Source organism: Podarcis vaucheri (genome assembly GCF_965113315.1).
Source record: "Podarcis vaucheri genome assembly, chromosome: 10".
Classification (NCBI taxonomy): domain Eukaryota; kingdom Metazoa; phylum Chordata; class Lepidosauria; order Squamata; family Lacertidae; genus Podarcis; species Podarcis vaucheri.
Window position 1 is genome coordinate 61,342,799 of NC_138748.1, and position 22,916 is coordinate 61,365,714.

Sequence of the window (22,916 nt, forward strand, 5' to 3'; positions counted from 1 at the left end):
GGGTTAGCAGACTCTGTAACCTGAAGCGTATGTAACCCGAGGTACCACTGTATTTGGTAAGCAACTAGATACAGCTGCAGCTCCTACTTTAAAAGATAAACGGATGAGCAGCCTAATTCAAATTCAGGTCCATGTTACTGGGGGGGGGGTAGGGAGGTTAAGCCTTTCCTCACACATTTTTCTGTGTTTTCCCTAGTACGAGCGTCGCCACATTCAAACGCTATGGGGTCGCTAACCTGTGTAGCCCTCCAGATATTGCTGGGCTTCAACTCCCATCAGCCCCAACACTAACGGTGGACTCAGACTTTTCCCTCTCTGTGAACCATCTCACTTCATGGTTGCAAGGTGCATAGAGAACAATTCAGTCTTACTGTAGAGTTCTGATTATTCAATTCAATACAGTGGTACCTCGGGTTACAGATGCTTCAGGTTACATATGCTTCAGGTTACAGACTCCGCTAACCCAGGAATAGTACCTCGGGTTAAGAACTTTGCTTCAGGATGAGAACAGAAATCGTGTGGCAGCAGCAGGAGGCTCCATTAGCTAAAGTGGTACCTCAGGTTAAGAACAGTTTCAGGTTAACAACAGGCCTCCTGAACGACTTAAGTTCTTAACCTGAGGTACCACTATGCTGTCTGTCACACAAACATGCAGGCATACACAATCTGCACCAAATTATTTCTGTGTGGAGTTTTCCTGTTCAGGTTCCAGCCAGCCAGCCAGGCTTTCAACCAGGGCGTGCCATTTTCTGTTTCCCATGCCCAACAGACATTCAGCATTCCATGGCCAGTGAGCATGCTCAGTCCTAAATGGGTATTTTTTTGTTCTCCCCGAAGTGGAAGGATCCTTTAAGGCAAGCATCCCGAAACTCAGCCCTCCAGATGTTTTGGGACTACAAGTCCCATCATCCCTGACCACTGGTCCTGTTAGCTAGGGATGGTGGGAGTTGTAGTCCCAAAACATCTGGAGGGCCGAGTTTGGGGATGCCTGCTTTAAGGGAATTTTCCCCTACTTTCTGCAAAACTCTGGGTTCTCTCAAGCACACTGATAGCTTCCCCATATTTCTGAATTGCCCTGTGCTGGCTGCAAAGTTGTGGGTACTCAGCTTCTGCAATCAGTTTTAGTGGGAATAGATGGATAAATTGATTGATGGATGAATGAAAGGCACACACACACACACACACACACACACACACACACACACACACACACTGATAGCTCTTCCTTTCTTAAGAACCTCAAGCACCACTTCTCCCCATATGAGCCAACCCGGACCCTGCAATCATCACCTGAGGGCCTTCTTTGTGTGCCTTTCCCCAAGAAAGGGCAGAGGGTGACAACACGAGTACAGGCCTTTTCTGTGGTGGCTCCCTGTTTATGGAATGCTCTCCCCATTAAGACTCACCAGGCGCCTTCATTACATATCATTAGGCTCCAGGCAAAAACATTCCACTTCTCCCAGGCCTTTGGTTATTTAAACCAAAGTGTTTGTGGGAGGGAGGTTATTGGTTCCCTTTTGCTGTTTTGTGTCATTATGTACTTTATGTTCTCAATTTGCATTTTTACGCTGTGAAGTGCCCTGCGATCTTCGGATGGCGGGCGGTCTACAAATTTACTAAATAATAATAAACAAATCCTTACAGAACGCCCAACTTTGTACATTTCATTAGTTCTCCGCCCTGCGTTTCATTTCCTCTTCCTTGCCTCACAATTCCTTTTTAAAAAATAAACTCTGTTTGTTGCCTTATTGAGCATCAGTTAACGCCCAAAGGGGACAGCAACTCTCTGCATCTTATTAGACCTGTTCTCGAAATGCTGGTCTTGGTTCTCATGTCGCGATGCCTTGCGTTATTAGCATCCCTTCACAAGAGCTTCCCGAATTGGCTTGCCTAAGATTTACCGACGTGTAAATGGAGGGATGACCCATCAGCCTCCGCTCATTATCGGGGCACTTTTTATCTATAGGGAGAGAAGTTAATGACAGAAGCTCTCTCGCTCTCTCTTCTCTCTCTCTCTCCCTGCCTGATGTCAGAGCTGAGAAAGCTATGAAGGGTATATAAGCGCTTGTATCGCTTGCGAACAAGACAGGTGGGGGGAAAGGTAACCCAGAGTCAGAAGCAAGTGTGGGATTGTTCCCTGCACGATTGCTTCTAATACTGGCATTTGCTAGATTTCCTCGGCTCCTTCCTCAGCCACTGACAGGTAACCGGGTTCTTATTTGGAAACCAAAATCAGAAAAAAGTATAGAAAAGAGGGGTGGATTCTAAAGTAATGCAAACTGGAAATTTTGCCGGGATTGAGGTGGGAAATTGTTAAGGCAGAATTCTGTTAAAACATCTGGGGAAACAGAGGAGATGTTTTCTAATCGTTTAGATTGGAACGGGGATCTTCGGGTTATTCTTTCTGTTCTGACAGTGAATATTCGGTGTGGATGCAATTGTAGTGCTCAGTGTGCAATGAAGAGCGAATGTTTCTGGCTGAAGTTTGTCTCGTGTGATTTCTTTCCCCACCACTCCCAGAAAGACCCAGAGGAGAGATGTGCAGCCTCAAAGGACCCTTCCTTTTCATCATTTTGTCTATTACTTTAAATTCCCTGGAAGCGACGCCTGTCGACAGGTCAGTAACCATTAAGCATATTCTGCTTTTTAAAAAGAAGTCAAATGATTATTATTTTTTGTAGTGTTGCACATGTGGATTTGGGGGTTTGGGCATTGTTGTGTTTGGCCATATCAATTGCAAAAGGCAGAGGGAGGGCAGGAGATAAAGAGGAAGGGAAGGAGGAGGAGAAGTGTGAAAAGAAAGAGCAATTTTGCTTTTTATCCTTGTTTAAAGACTTCTCTCCTTGGCTGACGATTTATCCGATGGCACTCCCAACAGACAAGAGTGGCTCTTACCCATCGTCTCCCGAAGTAGCGGCTTCTTGGGAATTAACAGTGCACTGATTGGAGAGGAAGCAATAAAGCCCAGAAGGTACCAGATTTTTTTTGGATTGCTTTTGATTCAGATGCAAAAGATACGCAGAGGGATGGTGTGTTGTGAAGTGCATTTGAGGCTTGCCTAGGCATTGCGTTCAAAGTTCCTGTGGTTATTTCATATCTCCAGACAATGTTTGCAATATTCTCCAGCTCCACACCTTCAGATGCAATTTGCACTTTCGCTCATTCCACTGCTAGCATATTTGGCAGTGAATAGTATATCATTGCTTCTGTTTTATAGAGGTTCTGCTAACAAGTCTCTCATAGCTGCCTAAGATTTTAACCCTCCTTGAATTTATTTCTAAAAAGCACTTTACCAATCAGGTAGTAAGATCGAATAGATCACAAATTTGGATTTATTTATTTTTTTATGTGGTGAACTTGACAATGATGCCAGTTTCATTTAATTATGAGATTGCATGAAGTGTTATTGTTGATACAGCAAGGATATAGCTATAGATCTGGGGTGTCTCATGAACTCCAGTGTTCTTTCCTAGAGGTCACTTTTTCCTTGAACATAAACTTTCTTGGAAGTAGAAAAGAAAAATACAAATACTAAATGGCTGTCAGCAATTTATCCTAACTACTCTAATCCACAAGAAATAGCTATTGGGTGAACAAGTGGGAAGATTATTTAGATCCCTAATACCTTGAGTATGCAGTATTTCATTATTTCCCATTTGCTTTAATTAGAATCAAACTGACCCCCAAGGCCATTTTAATGAAATAAAAAAAGGAGGAATGCTTAACATATTTGGGGGGGCATATTAAATATCAGGAAAGCCACAAAGACGCATGACTCAAACTTTTGATACTTTTCAAACTTTGCAAAGGTTTCGTTTGCATGGAGTTACTGCTTTTTGATTTCTCAAAGGATTATTGCCTAGGATTTTTCTTTCCTCCTATCCTAAAAAGATGTTCAGGAGAAAGTGTTAGCAGGCATGGAAATAAGACTTTAGTTTTTAAGTCTTCCTTGCTCAGATAAATGTACACGGTTGTTCACACATTACACCGCACACAGGTATAAGCTGTCACTCCACACATTCAAGCGAGCCCTTGTTCATTTGTACACAGGTGACTGTACACTCATCGAACATTACTTGTGAATGACTGTACGAGTGTGCACAGCTCAACTATTTTCACACACAGACTGTGCATTCGTCGAATGTAATGTGTGAATGTTCCTTACAACCTAAAAAATAACAACCATGTAAACAGTTACTGGGTTTGTGTGCTCTTTGTGAGTTCCGGGAGCATTTTCATTTAAGGAACCATAAATACTGTCTTATTAAACAGCTATAAAAAGAGCAATTTGGAAATAAACAAATGAAACAATATAATAAAGGGCAGCAGGCCATGGTAGGCTTCCTAAGTGCCTAGCTAATTTTAAATTAGTTTCCTAATTTTAGTTAGGGAACCGTGCTCAGCCTCAGACCATGCCTTTTGTAGGGAGATGAATACCCGTCAGAGGATGCTAATTAAAACAACAACAACAACAACAACTATGTCGGTAGCTGTGAATGGAAGTGTGCTCTTGAAATTCTTTGCTGCAATTCCCTCCTCATGTGAGAGACATAAGGAGTGAATGCACAGTGCAGATTTTACAAGTAGGAACCGTGATGCTCATTCAGTGTCGATTCTCGTGCTTCCACTTGTGTGAGTTCTTGTGCAGACAGGCAGACATCACTGGATTTCAGCAGGTCTAGTGTCCAAGCCTTATGAGGAATGGTTGAGGGAACTGGGCATGCTTAACCTGGAAGGTGAATTCTCTTTCATTGGAAGAAGAAGAAGAGTTTGGATTTGATATCCCGCTTTATCACTACCTGAAGAAGTCTCAAAGCAGCTAACATTCTCCTTTCCCTTCCTCCCCCACAACAAACACTCTGTGAGGTGAGTGGAGCTGAGAGACTTCAAAGAAGTGTGACTGGCCCAAGGTCACCCAGCAGCTGCATGTGGAAGAGCGGGGAATCGAACCCAGTTCACCAGATTACGAGTCCACCGCTCTTAACCACTACACCACACTGGGTGGCCATCTGCCATGGATGCTTTAGCTGATATTCCTACATTTCAGGGGGTTGGACTAGCTGGTCCTCAGAGTAATTCATTCAGCAGTTGCTTTATGCCTGGTAGAAGGAGGGGAATTGGAGGGGAATAAATCCTCTCCAAAATGCCCTGTAAATGTATGAATGTTAATAACCCTTGTAAGTTACACAGAAAATACCCCCCATTTAGGTGTCATTCAATCGATTTGAGCAGCAGCTTCATGGTATCTTCAGAGAAAGATAATTATAGTATAGTTAAGTCATTAAGCAGCAACAATGACTCAATGTTAACTTTCAGACGCACTTTTTAAAGGCTATTTAGAGAACTTGCTGATATCATGAGAATGATTAGCATGACAATATCTTACTCCCATCAGCTACTCCTGAAGAAAGAGAAGAGCTCCATTCAGTAGCAACTGCTCCCCCTAAAATACTTTCCTCCAACGTCTTCCCTAGTCACCAGCTGTTCTTTGGTCCAACCAACAAAGATGGAAGTTGCTGGCCTATGTGTTAGCTACACCTAAGCTGGAATCTAGTCTCCTCTGTGATTTGTGGCTCCATGGGCCAAATCTTTATGTGGATTGGCCTGATAGGCCGCCCATTTGTCAATCACCTGACATCACAATGGCATCAGGTCAGAAGTGTTGCTAAAATGGAAGGTTCCCCCTCCTTTGTTTTAGCATGCATACCCCTTCTGTGTCAGAAAGCAATTTTCAACAGAATCCCCTGCCAAAAGAAGGGAACAGGTGCATGTAGTCAAAACAGGATTTAACCATGTCCTCCTGACCATTAGATGATATCACAAAATGTCCATGTGGGCCTGACTTAGATTATTACATTACATTATTCTATGATTCTATAGGTTTTCAAGCAGATGTTGGTTGGTCATCTGTCATTGATGCTTTAGTTGGAATCTCCTTTCTTGGAACTTGAAGTCATTGGTTTGAGTCCTAGCCTCTGGAGCAGGAGAAAACAAGCTTGCTCCATCCTCCATGTGATAGCCCTTTAGGTATTTGAAGATGGCTATTATATCTCCTCTCGGGCTCCTCTTTCCCAGGCTAAATATACCCAGTTCCTTCAACTGTTCCTCATAAGGCTAGACCCTTGATTATCTTAGTTGCCCTCCTCTGCACATGTTCCAGCTTGTCAACATCCTTCTTAAATTGTGGCACCCAGAATTGGACACAGTATTCCAGGTGTGCTCTGACCAAGGCAGCATAGAGTGGTACTATTACAGGGGTACCTTGGGTTAAGAACTTAATTCGTTCTGGAGGTCCGTTCTTAACCTGAAACTGTTCTTAACCTGAGCTACCACTTTAGCTAATGTGGCCTCCCGCTGCCGCCGGAGCACGATTTCTGTTCTCATCCTGAAGCAAAGTTCTTGACCCGACGTAATATTTCTGGGTTAGCAGAGTCTGTAACCTGAAGTGTCTGTAACCTGAAGCATCTGTAACCCGAGGTACCACTGTACTTCCCTTGATCTGGGCATTATACTTCTGTTGATGCAGCCTAGAATAGCATTAGCTGCTGCTGCATCGCACTGTTGACTCATGTTATTAAGACCCTAGATCGTTTTCATGCGTACGACTGGCAAGCCAGGTGTCCCTTGCCTTATATTTGTTCAGCTGCTTCTTCCTGCCAAAGTGTAGAACCCTACTGAAATTCATTTTGTTAGTTTGGGCCCAGTTCTCCAATCTGTTGAGGTCATCTCGAATCCTAATTCTGTTTTCTGTGGCGTTTGGTGTCATCTGCAAATTGGATGAGTTGAACAACAACAGACCTAGTACAGAACCTTGCAGCATCCCACTTGTCGCTTTTTTCCAGGATGACAAGGAACCATTAATGAGCACTCTTTGGGTTCGGTCAGCCAGCCTAACAAATCCACTAAAAATAACCTCATCCAGCCCACGTTTTGCCAGCTTCTCCAGTTTCCCTGCCAGAATTTCCACCTTACTTCACATTTGCTTTTGGCCCTGCCTATCACTGCCATGCAACACCCCCCCTAGACATTTGCCCAAATAGGAGTGCAAACCTCAGGCTGAGAAACATCATGTCTTCCCACCCCACCACCTTAGAAAATCTAGCCCTTGTCTCTCTGAGCTGAAACCTATTTCCTGACAGGATGGCTTGAAGAATCGTTTTCAAGCATTCATGATTGTCAGTGAAATCAGCTCATATACAGAACAAGGTACAATGTCGTTATATGGTTTCAATGCAACCGAGATATTGGCTTCATGCATTGAGCTTCGTTATTTATTAACCTCTTCATTCAGCTTTAAGAAGAAAAGATCTGGAAAGGTCCTGCAAGGATTGGTGTGACAGATTAAAATCCACTAGGTCTATTGTTATTGTGCTTCTTTGACCGCTAGAAGAATCTTTTCATTCTTGTTCCACTAGGAGCAATCTTCAAAAATTGCTTCATGTGGGATCGTAACAGAAAGAAAAGGCAATTGTACTTTTTTGGAAAAGAAAGGAAGAAGAAAAACCCACAAGTCCATGCCTAACTGGTTCGGATTGGTAAGAGGCCCATATACAGTAGATGGGCCAGCCCTGATTTCAGCTACATAATGATCCACACTCAGAGAATAAACTTTAGTACGTAAGATTTGGATCATAGTTGTTTGCAAGATGAGTTTACTTTTCAAATTCAACATGGAAAAATATATCTCTATGTCAGACAGAAGGTGCAATCTTCTATCCATTAGGATTGCAACTTCGATAAAACATTTAACAAAACATAGATTTTAATAGATGGGGATCACTGTAGTATTTAGATGTACTAATAGCTGGAGATGTAAATGTCAAGGGAAAGAGGGACAATACCTTGCTTGATTGTTATATCTCTTGATAGAACTTGTAGAATCATGTGTTGGTTATCCCATGCCATCCAGGTCAGCAAAAACAAGTGAAGGTTCATGACAGTTGAATGAATTTTATTATTATGGTCACAGACCAGTTCCGGCTCACTTACAATATCAGGAAAATCATAAAACACAACAGGAATACATTGAATTGCAATTGGGTAAAACGGAGACAATTCAGATATAGTGACAGATAAAAATATACATTAAATCTTGATCACTAAAATATAACCTAAAATTGTCATTTAAAACCTTGATCATTTTGGTGGTACAGCTTGTTCCCTAAGTTTTATGGCAGTCACACAGAATTTGGCCACCCTTAGCGTGATCTCTAGATCCTCGTCCTCTACCAGGAGTTTTAGACACAAGGTTCATGACAGTTCAGAGAACTTTCTTTCTGAGATAATCTATTTCTAGGTTAATGGAGAAAGTGTGAGAGTCCAAAGTCACTTCACAACACAGCAGAGTCAAACAACGCAATGTGCAAAGTTCAATAAATAAAGAGGAGGCTGACAGGCTACACCAGGGGTAGGAAACCTCAGGCTGGGGGAGGGGGGCAGATGCGGCCCTTGAAGACTGTCTATCTGGCCCTTGGGGGCTTTTCCCAGACCATGCCTTCTCCTCAGACATGACCTCTGCTGACTAGCTGTGATTCCTGCGTTGCAGAAGGTAGGACTGAATGACTCTTGGGGTCCCTGCCAACCCTTCGGTACTATGATTCCAGAAACTGGTGATTCAAGCATCACTGCCTCTGGTCATGGAAGCAGAGCAGAGCCATCACAGCCAGCTAGCTGTTCCACCGATAGCTGTACCCATGATCATGTGCTCTACCTCCACAGCCATGCTTCTGAAGGCCAGTTGCTGGAAACCACAGGAAAGATCTTGTGCTCATGTGCTGCTCCCTGGTTGGCCAATGGGAGAACAGGAAGCTGGACCACCCATTAGCCTGATTCAGCAGAGCCCTTCTTATGCACTTATTTATTTATTAGATTTATCTACCACCGTTCATTGTCTCAGGGCCAGTTATGTTCTAGTGAAACAGCTTAATGTTGCAATCAGCCATGGCAGTAGGAGTGCCTGTCCCAAGGTTTTCTTTTCTTTTCTTTTTTTTCTTTTCGAATATTTTTTATTAATTTTAGCATACAAAAATTTTAAGACATACCACACAAATTATTATACATATATCCTTATTTGGACTTCCTTCAGCATCTCTGATAGCCTTCCGTCTTAATTATTTCTCCTGCAATTCCTAACTTAATATTGCCTTTACATTTTCTAAAAAATCATTTCTTCCTTTCCATTTTTACAATATTTCTTAAATTACTTCTCACAGAGCTTCTTGTAGCCCTACAAACGTAATTTGATCATCGCAAATACTTTCAGATACTCCGTAAATTTAGTCCAGTCTTCGGTAAACCTCTGGTCTCACCGGTCTCGGATCCTTCCTGTTAGCTTGTCTAATTCTGCGTAGTCCATCAATTTCATCCTCCATTCTTCTAATGTTGGTAATTCTTCTTGCTTCCATTTTTGGGCCAATAATATTCTTGCTGCCCGAAAAATCTGATAAAATCAAGTGTTAGGATTTGCTGAAATAATTTTGGAAATTGGGATGTAGAAAGGGGAGGTATGGGGAAGTCGGCGAAGTAAGGTTTAAGAAAAAGGGATATGAAATTATACATGTTTGTTTGTGTGTTTGTTTTTGTTTGTATTGCGTATTGTTTGTGTTTATAAAAACTGTGAAAAACCAATAAAAATTTTATATATATAAAAAAATATTTTTGCTGCCTGTCCCAAGGTTTTCACAGTGGTGTGTCTCTTCTTTTCGATGTCCCCAGCCACCGCCTAGAGAAACGGAAGTGCAACACAGCCACGTGCGTGACACAGCGCCTGGCAGACTTCTTGGTCCGGTCCAGCAACTCCATCGGTGCGATCTATTCGCCGACCAACGTGGGGTCCAACACCTACGGCAAGAGAGACAGAGAGCCTCCAACCTATCTACAGCTTTAACGTTGCAAGATGGCGAGGATCGCAGTCCTCCTTAGGGATTCCCCCTCCCTCCCTCTGTTTGTTTGTTGGTTTTTTTTTAATGTACAAGGACCTGATCCTTAAAAGTCCTCCACCCAAGTTCTCTTTGTCTGAACGAGGCTGCCGCTCGGGCAAGCAGCCTGCGGATTTGGCTGCCCACATGACCCCTCTCCCTTTTGGTCATTGAATACCTGTCTATCCTTCAGAGTGCCTTGTTTTCTTTGTGTGGTATCTGATGTACGTGACTTTCATGGATTCACCATGCCTCTGTCTGTGTGTGTGAAGGATGAAACACGTAGCGCTCCTGCAATGTGGTTGTGAAATGCCTCCCTTCAAAAGAAAATAAACTTCATGCGCCCATGCCACAAAACCTGAAATGTAAAAGTGCGACAGCCACTCGTTTCTCTTTCTTTCATTTTTTAAAAATTAAAACATTTTTTAAAATGACGAAATGCAAGGTGTACGTCCTTGTAGTCCCACCTGAGTGGAACCATGTGTCAGGAGGTCCTACACATGAGTAGGAGTCTGGCACAGACACATGCCCGACTGGCATGTTCTCTCCCTCCTGGTCGTTCATTCGGGAGATTCAAAATCTTTCTCCAGTCTGAACATCACAGCGACTGATACCTTAGAGCAGCGGTGGCCAACTTCCAAGAGACTGCGATCTACTCACTAAATTAAAAACAGGCAGTGATCCACCAGTTGGGTTCAGGTCAACATTGTTGAGCTTTTCTTAGGGAGAGGGAAAGCCCCATTTTATTGGGGTTCAGGTCAAAGTTGTTGAACTTATTTTAGGGAGGGGAAAAGCCCCGTTTTTAGGCTTAGCTTTGGGAGGGGGTCGCAACGTTTTTACACTATTTGGGGGTCAAAGAGAAGCAGCAACTCACCAAAGGATCGCTGGGGGGGGGGCGAAACAGCCTGGGTTTGTAAACTCCATCTTCCATTCTCCAACAATGGAGGGTGGGGCGGGGCGAGGGGGCGGGGCCGGAAGGGGACCAGGGACTGACTGCCATCAACCAAAACCTTGCAGGGATTGACCAGTAGATCATGATCGACCTGTTGGACAACCCTGCCTTAGAGGCATCAGCACACTTCAGGATCAGCAGAGTATAGGCAGTCAGCGTACAGACTCAGTAGCGCAGCATTTGGCTAAACTACGTTTATTTACATATACACACTCAGAGCATCATAACTCAGCTCCTTCCTCTTCAGCATTAGGCAGCAGAAAGAGAGAACAAAGGACAAACATCGTACATCACGGAAATACAGTAATACAAACATCCTATCTCCGTGACTTCCCACAATGTGGAATGAAAACATACACCATCATGTGATAAAAACAATCCCATGACTGCAGCACGGGAAAAGAATCCTAACACCATGGTCTGCCTATTGAACGTGCCTTAAGCCACTCCATATACCAGGGATGGAGAGCCCTGGCAGTGAGGATGAGGGGATTTAGGGTTGTGTGGATGAGGTACATGCACTGGGGGTGCTCTCTGAAAGCCAGATAAGAGATGTGCTGGGCTTTGGGAAGGAGGAGGGAGGCTCTGACAGCGTCCTGAAGCCCTCCCGCTTCCTTCCTAAAGCCAAGTGCCTCCTTACCCACCTTTGGGCTCACACAGGGCACCATAGTACCTAAGTCTGCCACTAGCCCTGGGTCTGGAGACAGAACATGCCCCCCTCAGACATCTCTATTTGGCCCTCAGGATGAGTGGTCAGAGGGAATAGAGGGAGCAGACTGGGAGGAGGAGGTGTCAGAAGCTGAAGACGTATCAGGGTTTCGTGAGCAGGAAGAGACTGTGGCAGAGAGCAGTACAGAGTAGGGGGGGGGAGTTCAAGAGACAGAGTGAAGGCAGGCTGCTGAAGAAGCCAGGGGGTCTCCCCTTCCTACTGCGACCAGCTCCCCTCCTCCGTGGTCCCCCAGGACCAGAAGTGGTATGAAGGAAGAGGAGCAGAGACAGGCAATGCAAGGAAGCCTCAGATTGCTTGTGATGGCATTGCAGCAGGAGGAGACTTAGCTGTGGGAAGTCTCTGACCTTCAACCTTCAGTCCTTGCAACTGCCTCACTGGGGCAAGATCTACCTGGAATAGTTGCTGTGCTCACGAGGCCTGATCTCCTGCGCTGTTTTGTTTCTTTGAATAAACCGTTAACTTCATAGAATCATAGAATCATAGAATCATAGAATCATAGAGTTGGAAGAGACCACAAGGGCCATCGAGTCCACCCCCTGCCAAGCATTCCCTGAACCTTGACATTTATCCTCCCTCTTCTTACTTGTGTAAGAATGCAAAAATACCTATTTCAGCACCATGTGAGTTATTGCTGCCCTGCTCCTGCCAATCGCTCTGCCAACCCCTCACTGCAAGCAAGCCCCACTTGTGTCAAAAGGATATTTCTATTTAATGAGCCTATTTCACAGTTTACAATAAAACACATCCAAATATAACAATAAACACACACAAGTCATGCATGAACTGGCTACTCCAGCAGGCACAGCAAAGAGATCCCAGAATAAATCTTTTGGAGCCTTAGCTCAAAGCCCTCTTAGACCTTCGGCATCAATTGTCACAAATAATAATGGCCTCCATCTAAGCCAGGGGTGGAAAACCTCAGGCCTAGGGGATGGATGCAGCCCTTCAACAGGCTCACAGGTCTTTCACCAAGCTACTCCTTCTCTCCAGGCCTCAATAGCTCAGTCAGTAAAGCATGAGACTTTTAATCTTAAGGTCATGGGTTCAAGCCCCATGTTGGGCAAAAAGATTCATGCATTGCAGGGGGTTGGACTAGATGGCCCTTGTGGTCCCTTCCAATTCTACAGTTCTATGGTTCTTTGACCTTCCTCAGTACCCTTCCAAGTCCTGTAACCTGGCTGGAATGCATCCTTGAACTGATAATACTTCTTTTTTGCTTGAATAGAGACACAGTTGGAGTGTTTGCATGGGATGCGGGTAGCGCTGTGGGTTAAACCACAGAGCCAAGGACTTGCCGATCAGAAGGTCGGCGGTTCGAATCCCCGTGACGGGGTGAGCTCCCGTTGCTCAGTCCCTGCTCCTGCCAACCTAGCAGTTCAAAAGCACTTCAAAGTACAAGTAGATAAATAGGTACCACTCCGGCGGGAAGGTAAACAGCGTTTCTGTGCGCTGCTCTGGTTCGCCAGAAGTGGCTTAGTCATGCTGGCCACATGACCCGGAAGCTGTACATGACTCCCTCAGCCAATAAAGCGAGATGAGCGCCGCAACCCCAAAGCCGGTCACGAGGGACCTAATGGTCAGGGGTCCCTTTACCTTTATCTAGGAGTGTTTGCATAAAAAACCTCTGATTTGTGAGTGGCTGCTGGAATGCAGCCAACAGTACAAAGGTAAGATTTGCACCCATTGTTTTCCCCACCTTTGGATTCTGGCCCCTACCGCCAACGGCAAGTGGCCCCTGGAAGATTGCTGTTAAGGGGAATGCAACCCTTGGGCTGGAAGGACTTCCCCACCCCTGATTGAAGCTGAAAGTATTCCTCTGAGTTGCAAACCGGTTTTGCCCTTCCTTGTGGGGGGAAAGGAAACTCTGTTCTTCCAAGCCCGGGATCGCTGCGTTATTACATTTCGTGCGCCAGTCAAATCAGAAGGATCATCTTCACAAAAGTCATTACGCGCTGTGCTAATCTGAAAAGCCAACAAAAGGCTGAAGTCAAATCTCAGGGCAAGATAAACCATTTAAAATGCTAATCGTTGTGCAACTTTGTTCTTCCTTTGTCATGCTAAAGGTGCTCTAACAATAGAATGTATGAAAATTATCTCCATCGCGCATGCAGGTTTGCGTCGCTATCGTGGGACAATGATGAACTGCTTTGCATGATCTGTTCCTGTTTGAATCCTCAAATTAAAGAGAAGAGTTCAATTTCCATTTGGAGTAATATTTTAGTGGAAGAGAGAGAGAGAGAGCAATAAATGTCTGCACCAGAATCTCACTACTTTCTTTTGACATTGATTGCTTTGAGGTGTACAGAGCTGGCAGCCACTTGACACATAGAGCACATGCCTTTGTTCTACCTCCACCTTTGGAGCAATACGCCTCTGAATACCAGCTTCTGGGAATCGTGAATAAGGAGAACACAGTCCTGCTTCTGGGTTTCCCATGGGCATCTGGTTGGCCACTCTGAGAACCAAACTCTGGACTCTTCTTCTTCTCTTCCTATAACACCATCAGTTGATGCCATTGACAGCACCAGTGTCAGCTTTGTCTCTGACCCCAGGAGTCCTCAAAAGCTCTGGGCAATTCTACACGTGTCTACTAATAAGTCCTGATGGCTATGTTCTGCATCTACAGTCGGAGGCAGCAATGCTTCCAAATTCAAATGTTATTATCATTATCATCGACATCAGCAGGGCAACCACTAAAAAGGCCCCGTCGCTTGTGCCTGCTGGCCTCACTTGGCAGACTAGCAATTCTTGCAAACAGTTGAATAATATAAAGGCTACAGAGTAAAATCAAGAAACTAAGGGCTTATCTATACTTTGCCCTGCTCTTTTCATACACACGCTGTCTCCGAGCATTTTACAGTGGTACCTCGGGTTAAGAACTTAATTCGTTCCGGTGGTCCGTTCTTAACCTGAAACTGTTCTAAACCTGAGGTACTACTTTAGCTTATGGGGCCTCCTGCTGCTGCTGCACTGCCGCCTCGCGATTTCTGTTCTCATCCTGAAGCAAAGTTCTTAACCCAAGGTACTATTTCTGGGTTAGCGGAGTCTATAACCTGAAGCATCTGTAACCTGAAACATCTGTAACCTGAAGCGTTTGTAACCCGAGGTATTGTGTGCCTTGAAGATCCACTTTAAAGCTGAATCAGAGTCAACGTCAGTTTGGCTTTTCTGTGGATTGACATTTGCTCCGATTAAAGAGTGTTTTTTTGTGGGGAAAGCTCTGGAGCAAAAAAGAAAAAGCTGCTCAGACACAGAGCTTTAAATTGCGGACCCTGCCTGGATCACAGCAGCAAGATTTTCATATGTACAAAGATGGAAAGAGTCAGTGTTCTCCAAGATTAAACTAGGGCTGGACTAACTTTCCATCTGTAGTCTTTCAAGGGGCATGAAAAGCTTCCCACAGACATGTGGTTGGCCACTGTGAGAACAGGGTGCCTGGCTACATGAGCCATTGGCCTGATCCCACAAGCTCTCCTGACATTCTGATGTTTTCTCCTGTTTTCCCTGATACAGTTTTTCTCCTTGCTCCTCTTGTACGGTGTCCTCTCCTGTCTGTCTTTTCTCCTCCTTCCTTCCTAGGGATGAGAGCCCCAGACCATTCTATACTATTGTACTTCCTGTCCCCCCTCTTGGTTGTCCTCACCAAAGCCATCCACTAATTCAGCTCGCTTGTTTTCCCTCCATTGCCTAAGACGAATATATGGACATAAGAAGAGACTGCTGGTTTGGGTCAATTGCCCATTCTGTTCTCACAGCGGCCAGTCGAGATGCCTGTGGGAAACCAGTGAGCAGGATTTGAGCACAAGAGCATTCTCCCCTCCTGTGGTTTCCAGAAACTGTTATTCAAAATCATTGCTGCCTCCAACTATGGAGGCAGACCATAGCCATCATAGGTAGCAGCCATCGATAGCCCTCTCCCCCATAAATTTGTCTCCTTCTCTGAAAAGTAATTGTGAAGAACAGACGACGTTTGTAGGGTTGTAAGACATTTTGTGAGGAGTATTATTAGAAGTATTGCAAAAATGGACAAGGGGAGGATGATTTGTTAAGAGATGTAAAGGCAATATAAAGTTAAGAAATACATGTTGTTGTTAGTCGTTTAGTTTTGTGTCCGACTCTTCGTGACCCCATGGACCCGAGCATGCCAGGCATTCCTGTCTTCCACTGCCTCCCGCAGTTTGGTCAAACTCATGCTGGTAGCTTCGAGAACACTGTCCAACCATCTCGGCCTCTGTCGTCCGCTTCTCCTTGTGCCCTCCATCTTTCTCAACATCAGGGTCTTTTCCAGGGAGTCTTCTCTTCTCATGAGGTGGCCAAAGTACTGGAGCCTCAGCTTCAGGATCTGTCCTTCCAGTGAGCACTCAGGGCTGATTTCCTTTACAATGGATAGGTTTGATCTTCTTGCAGTCCATGGGACTCTCAAGAGTCTCCTCCAGCACCATCATTCATAAGAAATACATAAGAAGTGGTTAAAACGGTGGATCATCAGAGGTGCTGATGGAAGAAGAAGAAGAAGAGTTTGGATTTGATATCCCACCTTTCACTCCCTTTAAGGAGTCTCAAAGCGGTTAACATTCTCCTTTCCCTTCCTCCCCCACAACAAACACTCTGTGAGGTGAGTGGGGCTGAGAGACTTCAGAGAAGTGTGACTGGCCCAAGGTCACCCAGCAGCTGCATGTGGAGGAGCAGAGATGTGAACCCGGTTCCCCAGATGACGTGACTACCGCTCTTAACCACTACACCACACTGGCTCTAAAAAGTCTAAAAAGATTGTATAAGTGATAAGTTTTGTGGTACATTTTATAATTTATATGCTAAAATTAATAAGAAATATTATATACAAAAGAATTTGTCTCCCTCTCCTCCTTCCCTTCTAAATCTCTCTTCTTGCTCTCTGAACTAGCCTGATTTCTTCATCATTCCTTCTCTTCTGTTGCTCCAATCCCCTTCCTATTTCTCCTCCATATCAGGACTTGGAGCAGATGCTGTCAGGTGCTACCCTTTAACTTTTGAGGGATGCTCTCAGCATCTCTGTCTAACAACACTTCTGGTTCCCACTTCTCAGCTGTGTGTTGTCTCAGCTGCCGAGTCAAGCATCTGCCAGAATCCCTTTGCAATCAGGAATATGCTAAAAGACAGAAAGCTTAAAGAAGAGGTTCATTTCTCTTGCTTCAAATAACTCAGGCCAGCAGCGTAACAATATTCAGAAAATATATTCGCCTGTGCTTGGATGCACTTTACAGAAGGCACTTTGGGGATTTACTGGCCAAACCCGGGATGCTTTGCAGCAGACCAGCAAGCGTTTCTAACTCCCAGTGGTTTAACCTTTAATAACTGTATTTATTATTTTATTAAACTATTTTTATACTGCCTACAACCTCAATCTCGAGGCAGCTGTATAACAATTTACACAATGTCAATATTAAAATCAACATGCAGAATAATGTGCAGCTGATTAGTCAGGCATACTCCTATGCAGACACACATAGGTCGCACACAGGTAGGCAGCCTCCCCTCCTCTCTTCAGATCAGCTGAGGAAAGGGATTGACACCCTGCTCTCCATTCACAAAATGAACTCTCTGGTGGCCAAGGAGGGGGTGGTTTGCTCCTTCACTAGTGCGCTGGTCTCTGCCCACAGCTGTGCTATTTCTGCTTTAATTTTTTCTGAAGAAGTGTGCATGCACACGAAAGCTCATACCAAGAACAAACTTAGTTGGTCTCTAAGGTTCTACTGGAAGGATTTTTTTTTATTTTGTTATGGCTATAGCAGACTAACGCGGCTACCTACCTGTAACTTGATTTTTTCTGTTGTTTTTACCACCCACCACCAAAATCTTGAGGGGCCAGAAAAAAATTGTTATGAGGAAGGTAAGACCAGTTCCCTCAGAACTAGGGGTTAGCCCAGCTAGGGGTTGGCACCCCAAACCAAATTCAGACAAAAAAGACCTAATTAAAACTTAGGACAGTGCAAGTTCCCTAGTTCAATTTGGGGCCCCAAATTGAATTGGGGTCTGTGTGGGAAAGGGTTTGGTTTTTGCTGAAAAGGGACACTTAGCCTGCCTAGTTTGCTTCTGGGGGAGAAGAGGAGAATCTGGACACCCCTTTCTAGAATCATGGCCCCCGCCTCCCATCCCATCCTGATGCTCAGCCCCATATTGAGATGGAAGGAAGCAAACTTCCTATTTCTCAGTGGCCCTATTGAGTTGTGCAGGTCCCATGTGCATTCGGCGTCAACCAAGGAGATTCTAGCGAGTTCCAAAAGAATACCCATAAATGTAGAGCTGCCTCGATTGTGTTAGATTTATTTCTGTGGTGCCTTCATTGCCGCAGGGGCGACGAGATTGGATAGCTCTGACTAATGCTATGCTTGCGAATCAGTAAGAAGATGAAGGTGAAAGCAAATGCTTGTCAGAGCTGAAGGACTTTATAAGCCTGGCAGCACCTCCTTCTCCTTCTCCTCCCCTCTCTCTGCCCTCCTCCTGCATTTTCATCACTGGAATTGCACATTTTTTAGGGCGGAGGGGAAACAATATAGATAGGTACATCACATGGGGGCTTCCTGTGATGATGAAGGCCGGATGACTAACCAGAATTTCACTCATTTCTCCATCACTCTTTGACTTCAATACTTGCTGAAATTAATAACAGCTGCTGAAATTAATTTGCTTTTAGAAATATATTGATTTTTTTAGCAGGTGGGGGAATCCAAATGTAGCAATAATATAATAGATTTATAAGGAGTAACTAAAGTCTCACAAAACGGTGAACAAGCTTTTCAATTCTTCAGAACTTCACCTGCGATGTTAAGCAAAAGAGGGAAAAGAAAAGGAAAAGGATGAAAAGGAGAGGAGAGGAGAGGAGAGGAGAGGAGAGGAGAGGAGAGGAGAGGAGAGGAGAGGAAGAAAGAATAAAAGAACATGTTGTTTAGTCGTTTAGTCATGTCCAGCTCTTCATGACCCCATGGACCAGAGCACGCCAGGCACTCCTGTCTTCCACTGCCTCCCCCAGTTTGGTCAAACTCATGCTGGTAGCTTCAAGAACTCTGTCCAACCATCTCGGCCTCTGTCGTCCGCTTCTCCTTGTGCCCTCCATCTTTCTCAACATCAGGGTCTTTTCCAGGGAGTCTTCTCTTCTCATGAGGTGGCCAAAGTATTGGAGCCTCAGCTTCACAATCTGTCCTTCCAGTGAGCACTCAGGGCTGATTTCCTTAAGAATGGAGAGGTACGATCTTCTTGCAGTCCATGGGACTCTCAAGAGTCTCCTCCAGCACCATAATTCAAAAGCATCAATTCTTCGGCGATCAGCCTTCTTGATGGTCCAGCTCTCACTTCCATACATCACTACTGGGAAAACCATGGCTTTAACTATAAGGACCTTTGTTGGCAAGGTGATGTCTCTGCTTTTTAAGATGCTGTCTAGGTTTGTCATTGCTTTCCTCCCAAGAAGCAGGCGTCTTTTAATTTCGTGACTGCTGTCACCATCTGCAGTGTTCATGAAACCCAAGAAGGTAAAATCTCTCAATGCCTCCATTTCTGCCCCCCTTCATGGATCACTGCCTTGCCTTGGCGAAGGGGCTTGAGTAACTCAGAGAAGCTATGAGCTATTCTGTTCAGGGCCAGCCAAGATGGACAGGTCATAGTGGAGAGTTTTGACCAAACGTGATCCAGCTGGAACAGGAACCGGCAAACCACTCCAGTATCCCTGCCAAGAAAACTCCATGGACAAAGACAACAGGCATATAAAAAAAAGAACATAGGAATAGACATTTCCCCCAACATGGTGATTTGATGGTATAATTAGAGGTAGGGGCTATAAAAAACTAGTAAGAGGGCACACTCTGTATGCCAAGGGTTGCCAGTTCAATCCCTGGCATCTGTTAGTAGGACTAGGAAAAATTCCTGTCTGAATTCCTGTAGACCCACATATAATACAGTGGTACCTCAGGTTACAGACACTTCAGGTTACAGATGCTTCAGGTTACAGACTCCACTAACCCAGAAATAGTACCTCAGGTTAAGAACTTTGCTTCAGGATGAGAACAGAAATCGTGCGGCGGCAGAGAGGCAGCAGCGGGAGGCCCCATTAGCTAAAGTGGCACCTCAGGCTAAGAATAATTTCAGGTTAAGAACGGACCTCCAGAACAAAATAAGTTATTAACCCAAAGTATCACTGTAATGAGATAGACCAATAGTTGGACTAGGTATATGGCAGCTTTATTTGCTTCTTCCTGTAATTTTCTCCTCTGTGGTGTAAACATACTGCTCAATTCATTCCAGGTCACACTAGAAACTTCAGCACTATAGAGGTTCAGGGCCACTTTTTTCAGATCAGCACTTTGGACAGCTCCAGGATCCCGAGGTCCCCTTTACATGTGCCTTGGAGTGACATATTTGCCACCTCTTCTGTGAGTGCTCTCATCTCAGGCTGGCCCTTGGATTTAGTCAGTCTTCTGCCTCTGGTGTCATGGTTAGCAACTGTGCCGCACTGATGTGGAAATATGATGCTTTGTTACGGCTTGGTCTCTCCCACAAACGCAAGACGACTCTGGCTGCTAATTATTTCAGATTTATTGCTAAAACAACAAACTAAGACGGAGCTCCTCTACTCATCATCCTCCCCAGTTGCCCGGACTGAGCTCCTCCCCCTTCCCCAGCACGGAAGCCCCCACTTTCTCTTCCTGTATCTTTCGTGGGTCTCTGCCACTTTTGAAATCCTACGAGATTTGGCAGAGCATATTTCCTGCATTCCAACATCTTGCCCACTATCATAGTTCTCACACGTCTGTCTGTCCCTTTGGTCAGAGTTCAGATTACAGCTGCTCTCCCCTTCCTCTCTGTTTTCTGCTGTTAACTGTCCTCTCCCTGTGTCTGCTTCTTCTCTCGCTGACATGCTTGAAAGGGAGAGTGGGTCTACCAATTACATCCGCTGTGAGGGAAAGCAATTATTTCCAATTCTTACCTCAGGACCATATTCTATTGCAGATGATATGGAGGCAGCGGCTATTTTTACCTGCAGAGTTCACCTAGGAGAACACCTCACCCCATATATGCCCACACAACCACTTCAATCTGTGGAACTGACCCTGCTAAAGGTGCCACAAAATACCCCATTTTTTGCACAGGAACACCACATGTGAGATATGGTACCCAACTCTCCATACCCCTTCCATCACAATGGCTTATTTTTACCTGTCTGGGAATGTGTTTGCGAAGGTGTGGCTGGAGATTGTTGCTTTTCTGGGACCGCGCCCTCTCCTTACCAACTGCTGACTAGCCACCCATCTCCTCCCAAGCATAAAAGGCTATGGCAGCCTAAAACAGTGCCTTGGTTTAAGCTTTGATGACACACAAAGGCCGATGCCAAGTTTGGCATCACATTCAGCATTGCATGGGAGACCATGGGACCACACCATTCTGGTGGTCTTCAAGAAGACAGAACAATAAGAAGCTGGAGAAAGAGACAGCTCAACACAAAATCACTTTAAGTTAGAATCCTGTTTGGCTGATGACATATGTTTACTCATTTAATGCTAATGTCATTACCTGAAAAACTGCTAAGGGTCAGGTGAGGAGTTGGGTACCAGCCGAAAATTAATTTAAAGCATCTCACCTCTGTGTTGGATGATGCTGAGTGGAAGGGAATAAGACCATAGCTCCCTGACAAATGCTTCTCTAAGCAGCCAGGACGTTCCAGTTTAATAATAAAATTGGAGCCTCTCTTGAAAGATTGTGCCATTGCCAGTATGCTCCTAGAGATGCAGACCTATCGTGGCAGGGTATGATGTAGTTAAGGATGGGTAAGTAGATGCTGTCATAAATCACTACAAATTATGTCTGAATCAGAAATGAGCCTAAAGGTATTGGTCTCATTTTGTTTTATTCAATTAGTCATCATTGGAAATTGCATAGTTATTTACTTTGTAAAGCAAGAAACTTTAACATCGTGAATTAAACAATTTGGCTTGCTCATGGCTTATGCACCCACTCATTACATGATACATCCCATTACTCATTAATGGGATTTTCTTCTTCCCCTTCAGCCCCTTCATCTGGGAGGCTTAATACAGCTCCCCATCTTTCAAATGAACTGAACTTCACACATCCCTGGGAAGCTCTGGACTAGTGTTCCATTTGCTAGAGGTGGCGATTTTTTAATGTACCAACCAAGTCTTCAGTGACAAAAAAGAATAATGGGCTATGGTCACTGTGACCGATTATTTGAGCGAAAATTGCCATCGACAAACCTAATACAACATCAGGTTACTATGGTATTTCTTGAGGAAAGGGGGGATATGAAACAATTATCTTAGTACATGACCTTTGAACTTCAGTATTCATGGTATATTTGATCGGAGAACACACTGAGCCGGTAAGTGAATGGGCAAAAATTAATTGGCCTTGCATCTTTGTCAAAGGAAGGACAAACCAATCTAGAAGAGTTTGGATGGTGCTAGAAGAATCAGATTTGATGGCATTACTGGATGGATGGTGGCCGGCTATGGGCATTGCATTAAGTTTCTCTGAGAAACAGTTAGCAAAGTATAAGGCCAGTTTCTCAGTAGAGGTTAATTCCTATCAGCAAAATGACCCAACCAGAGGGAGAATGCAGCTGTCACTGTAGTTTTCTTACCCAGGACTTTGCTGATTTGATATATAGATAAAGATTACTCAGAGCAGACCCATTGAAATTAATGAATCTAAGTTTGGCATGTCCATTAATTTAATGGGTGTACTCTGAGTACTACTAACATTTGATACAACAACAATACACACACTTCCTCATGTGACTAAAATTTCTTAATTAGCAATTGAACACAGGTAGTCCCAACTGGGTTCAATGTTACATTCGTTGAATTTCATTGACTGTAAAGCCCAGATAGGTGAGTATCAGAGAAAAGACCTTATTGGTGGTAATTGTCATGAGTCCTGTGACGATGTCATGGAGGGGATAGGTGGCTCTTGAAGATGGCGGGGAAGAGATTGGGGAGTTGAAGACTCAGGGGAGGGCATACCAGATACAGAGAATTACAAGTGGGGACTGCTGCTCCAGAGAAGTGGACACGGAGCAATGGATCCAAACTACAAGAAAGAAGATTCCACCTAAACATTAGGAAGAACTTCCTGACAGTAAGAGCTGTTCGACAGTGGAATTTGCTGCCAAGAGTGTGGTGGAGTCTCCTCCTTTGGAGGTCTTTAAGCAGAGGCTTGACAACCACATGTCAGGAGTGCTCTGATGGTGTTTCCTGCTTGGCAGGGGGTTGGACTCGATGGCCCTTGTGGTCTCTTCCAACTCTATGATTCTATGATTCTATGATTC

General features: G+C 44.5%; 1 protein-coding gene across 4 annotated transcripts in view; it reads left to right on the top strand.

Moving 5' to 3' along the window:
- IAPP (islet amyloid polypeptide) overlaps positions 1 to 10,348 on the top strand; it is a 37,847-nt gene extending 27,499 nt beyond the window's left edge. Inside the window, exons 1-4 of one of the 4 annotated variants that reach the window (XM_082239354.1) lie at positions 1,874 to 2,053; positions 2,521 to 2,617; positions 2,834 to 2,971; positions 9,715 to 10,348. In XM_082239354.1, the coding sequence (XP_082095480.1) occupies positions 2,047 to 2,053; positions 2,521 to 2,617; positions 2,834 to 2,971; positions 9,715 to 9,886 (414 nt within the window). In that variant the 5' untranslated portion in view covers positions 1,874 to 2,046 and the 3' untranslated portion in view covers positions 9,887 to 10,348. The other 3 variants (XM_082239355.1, XM_082239356.1, XM_082239357.1) reach the window with 3 other exon arrangements.
- Positions 10,349 to 22,916: the final 12,568 nt, after the last annotated feature.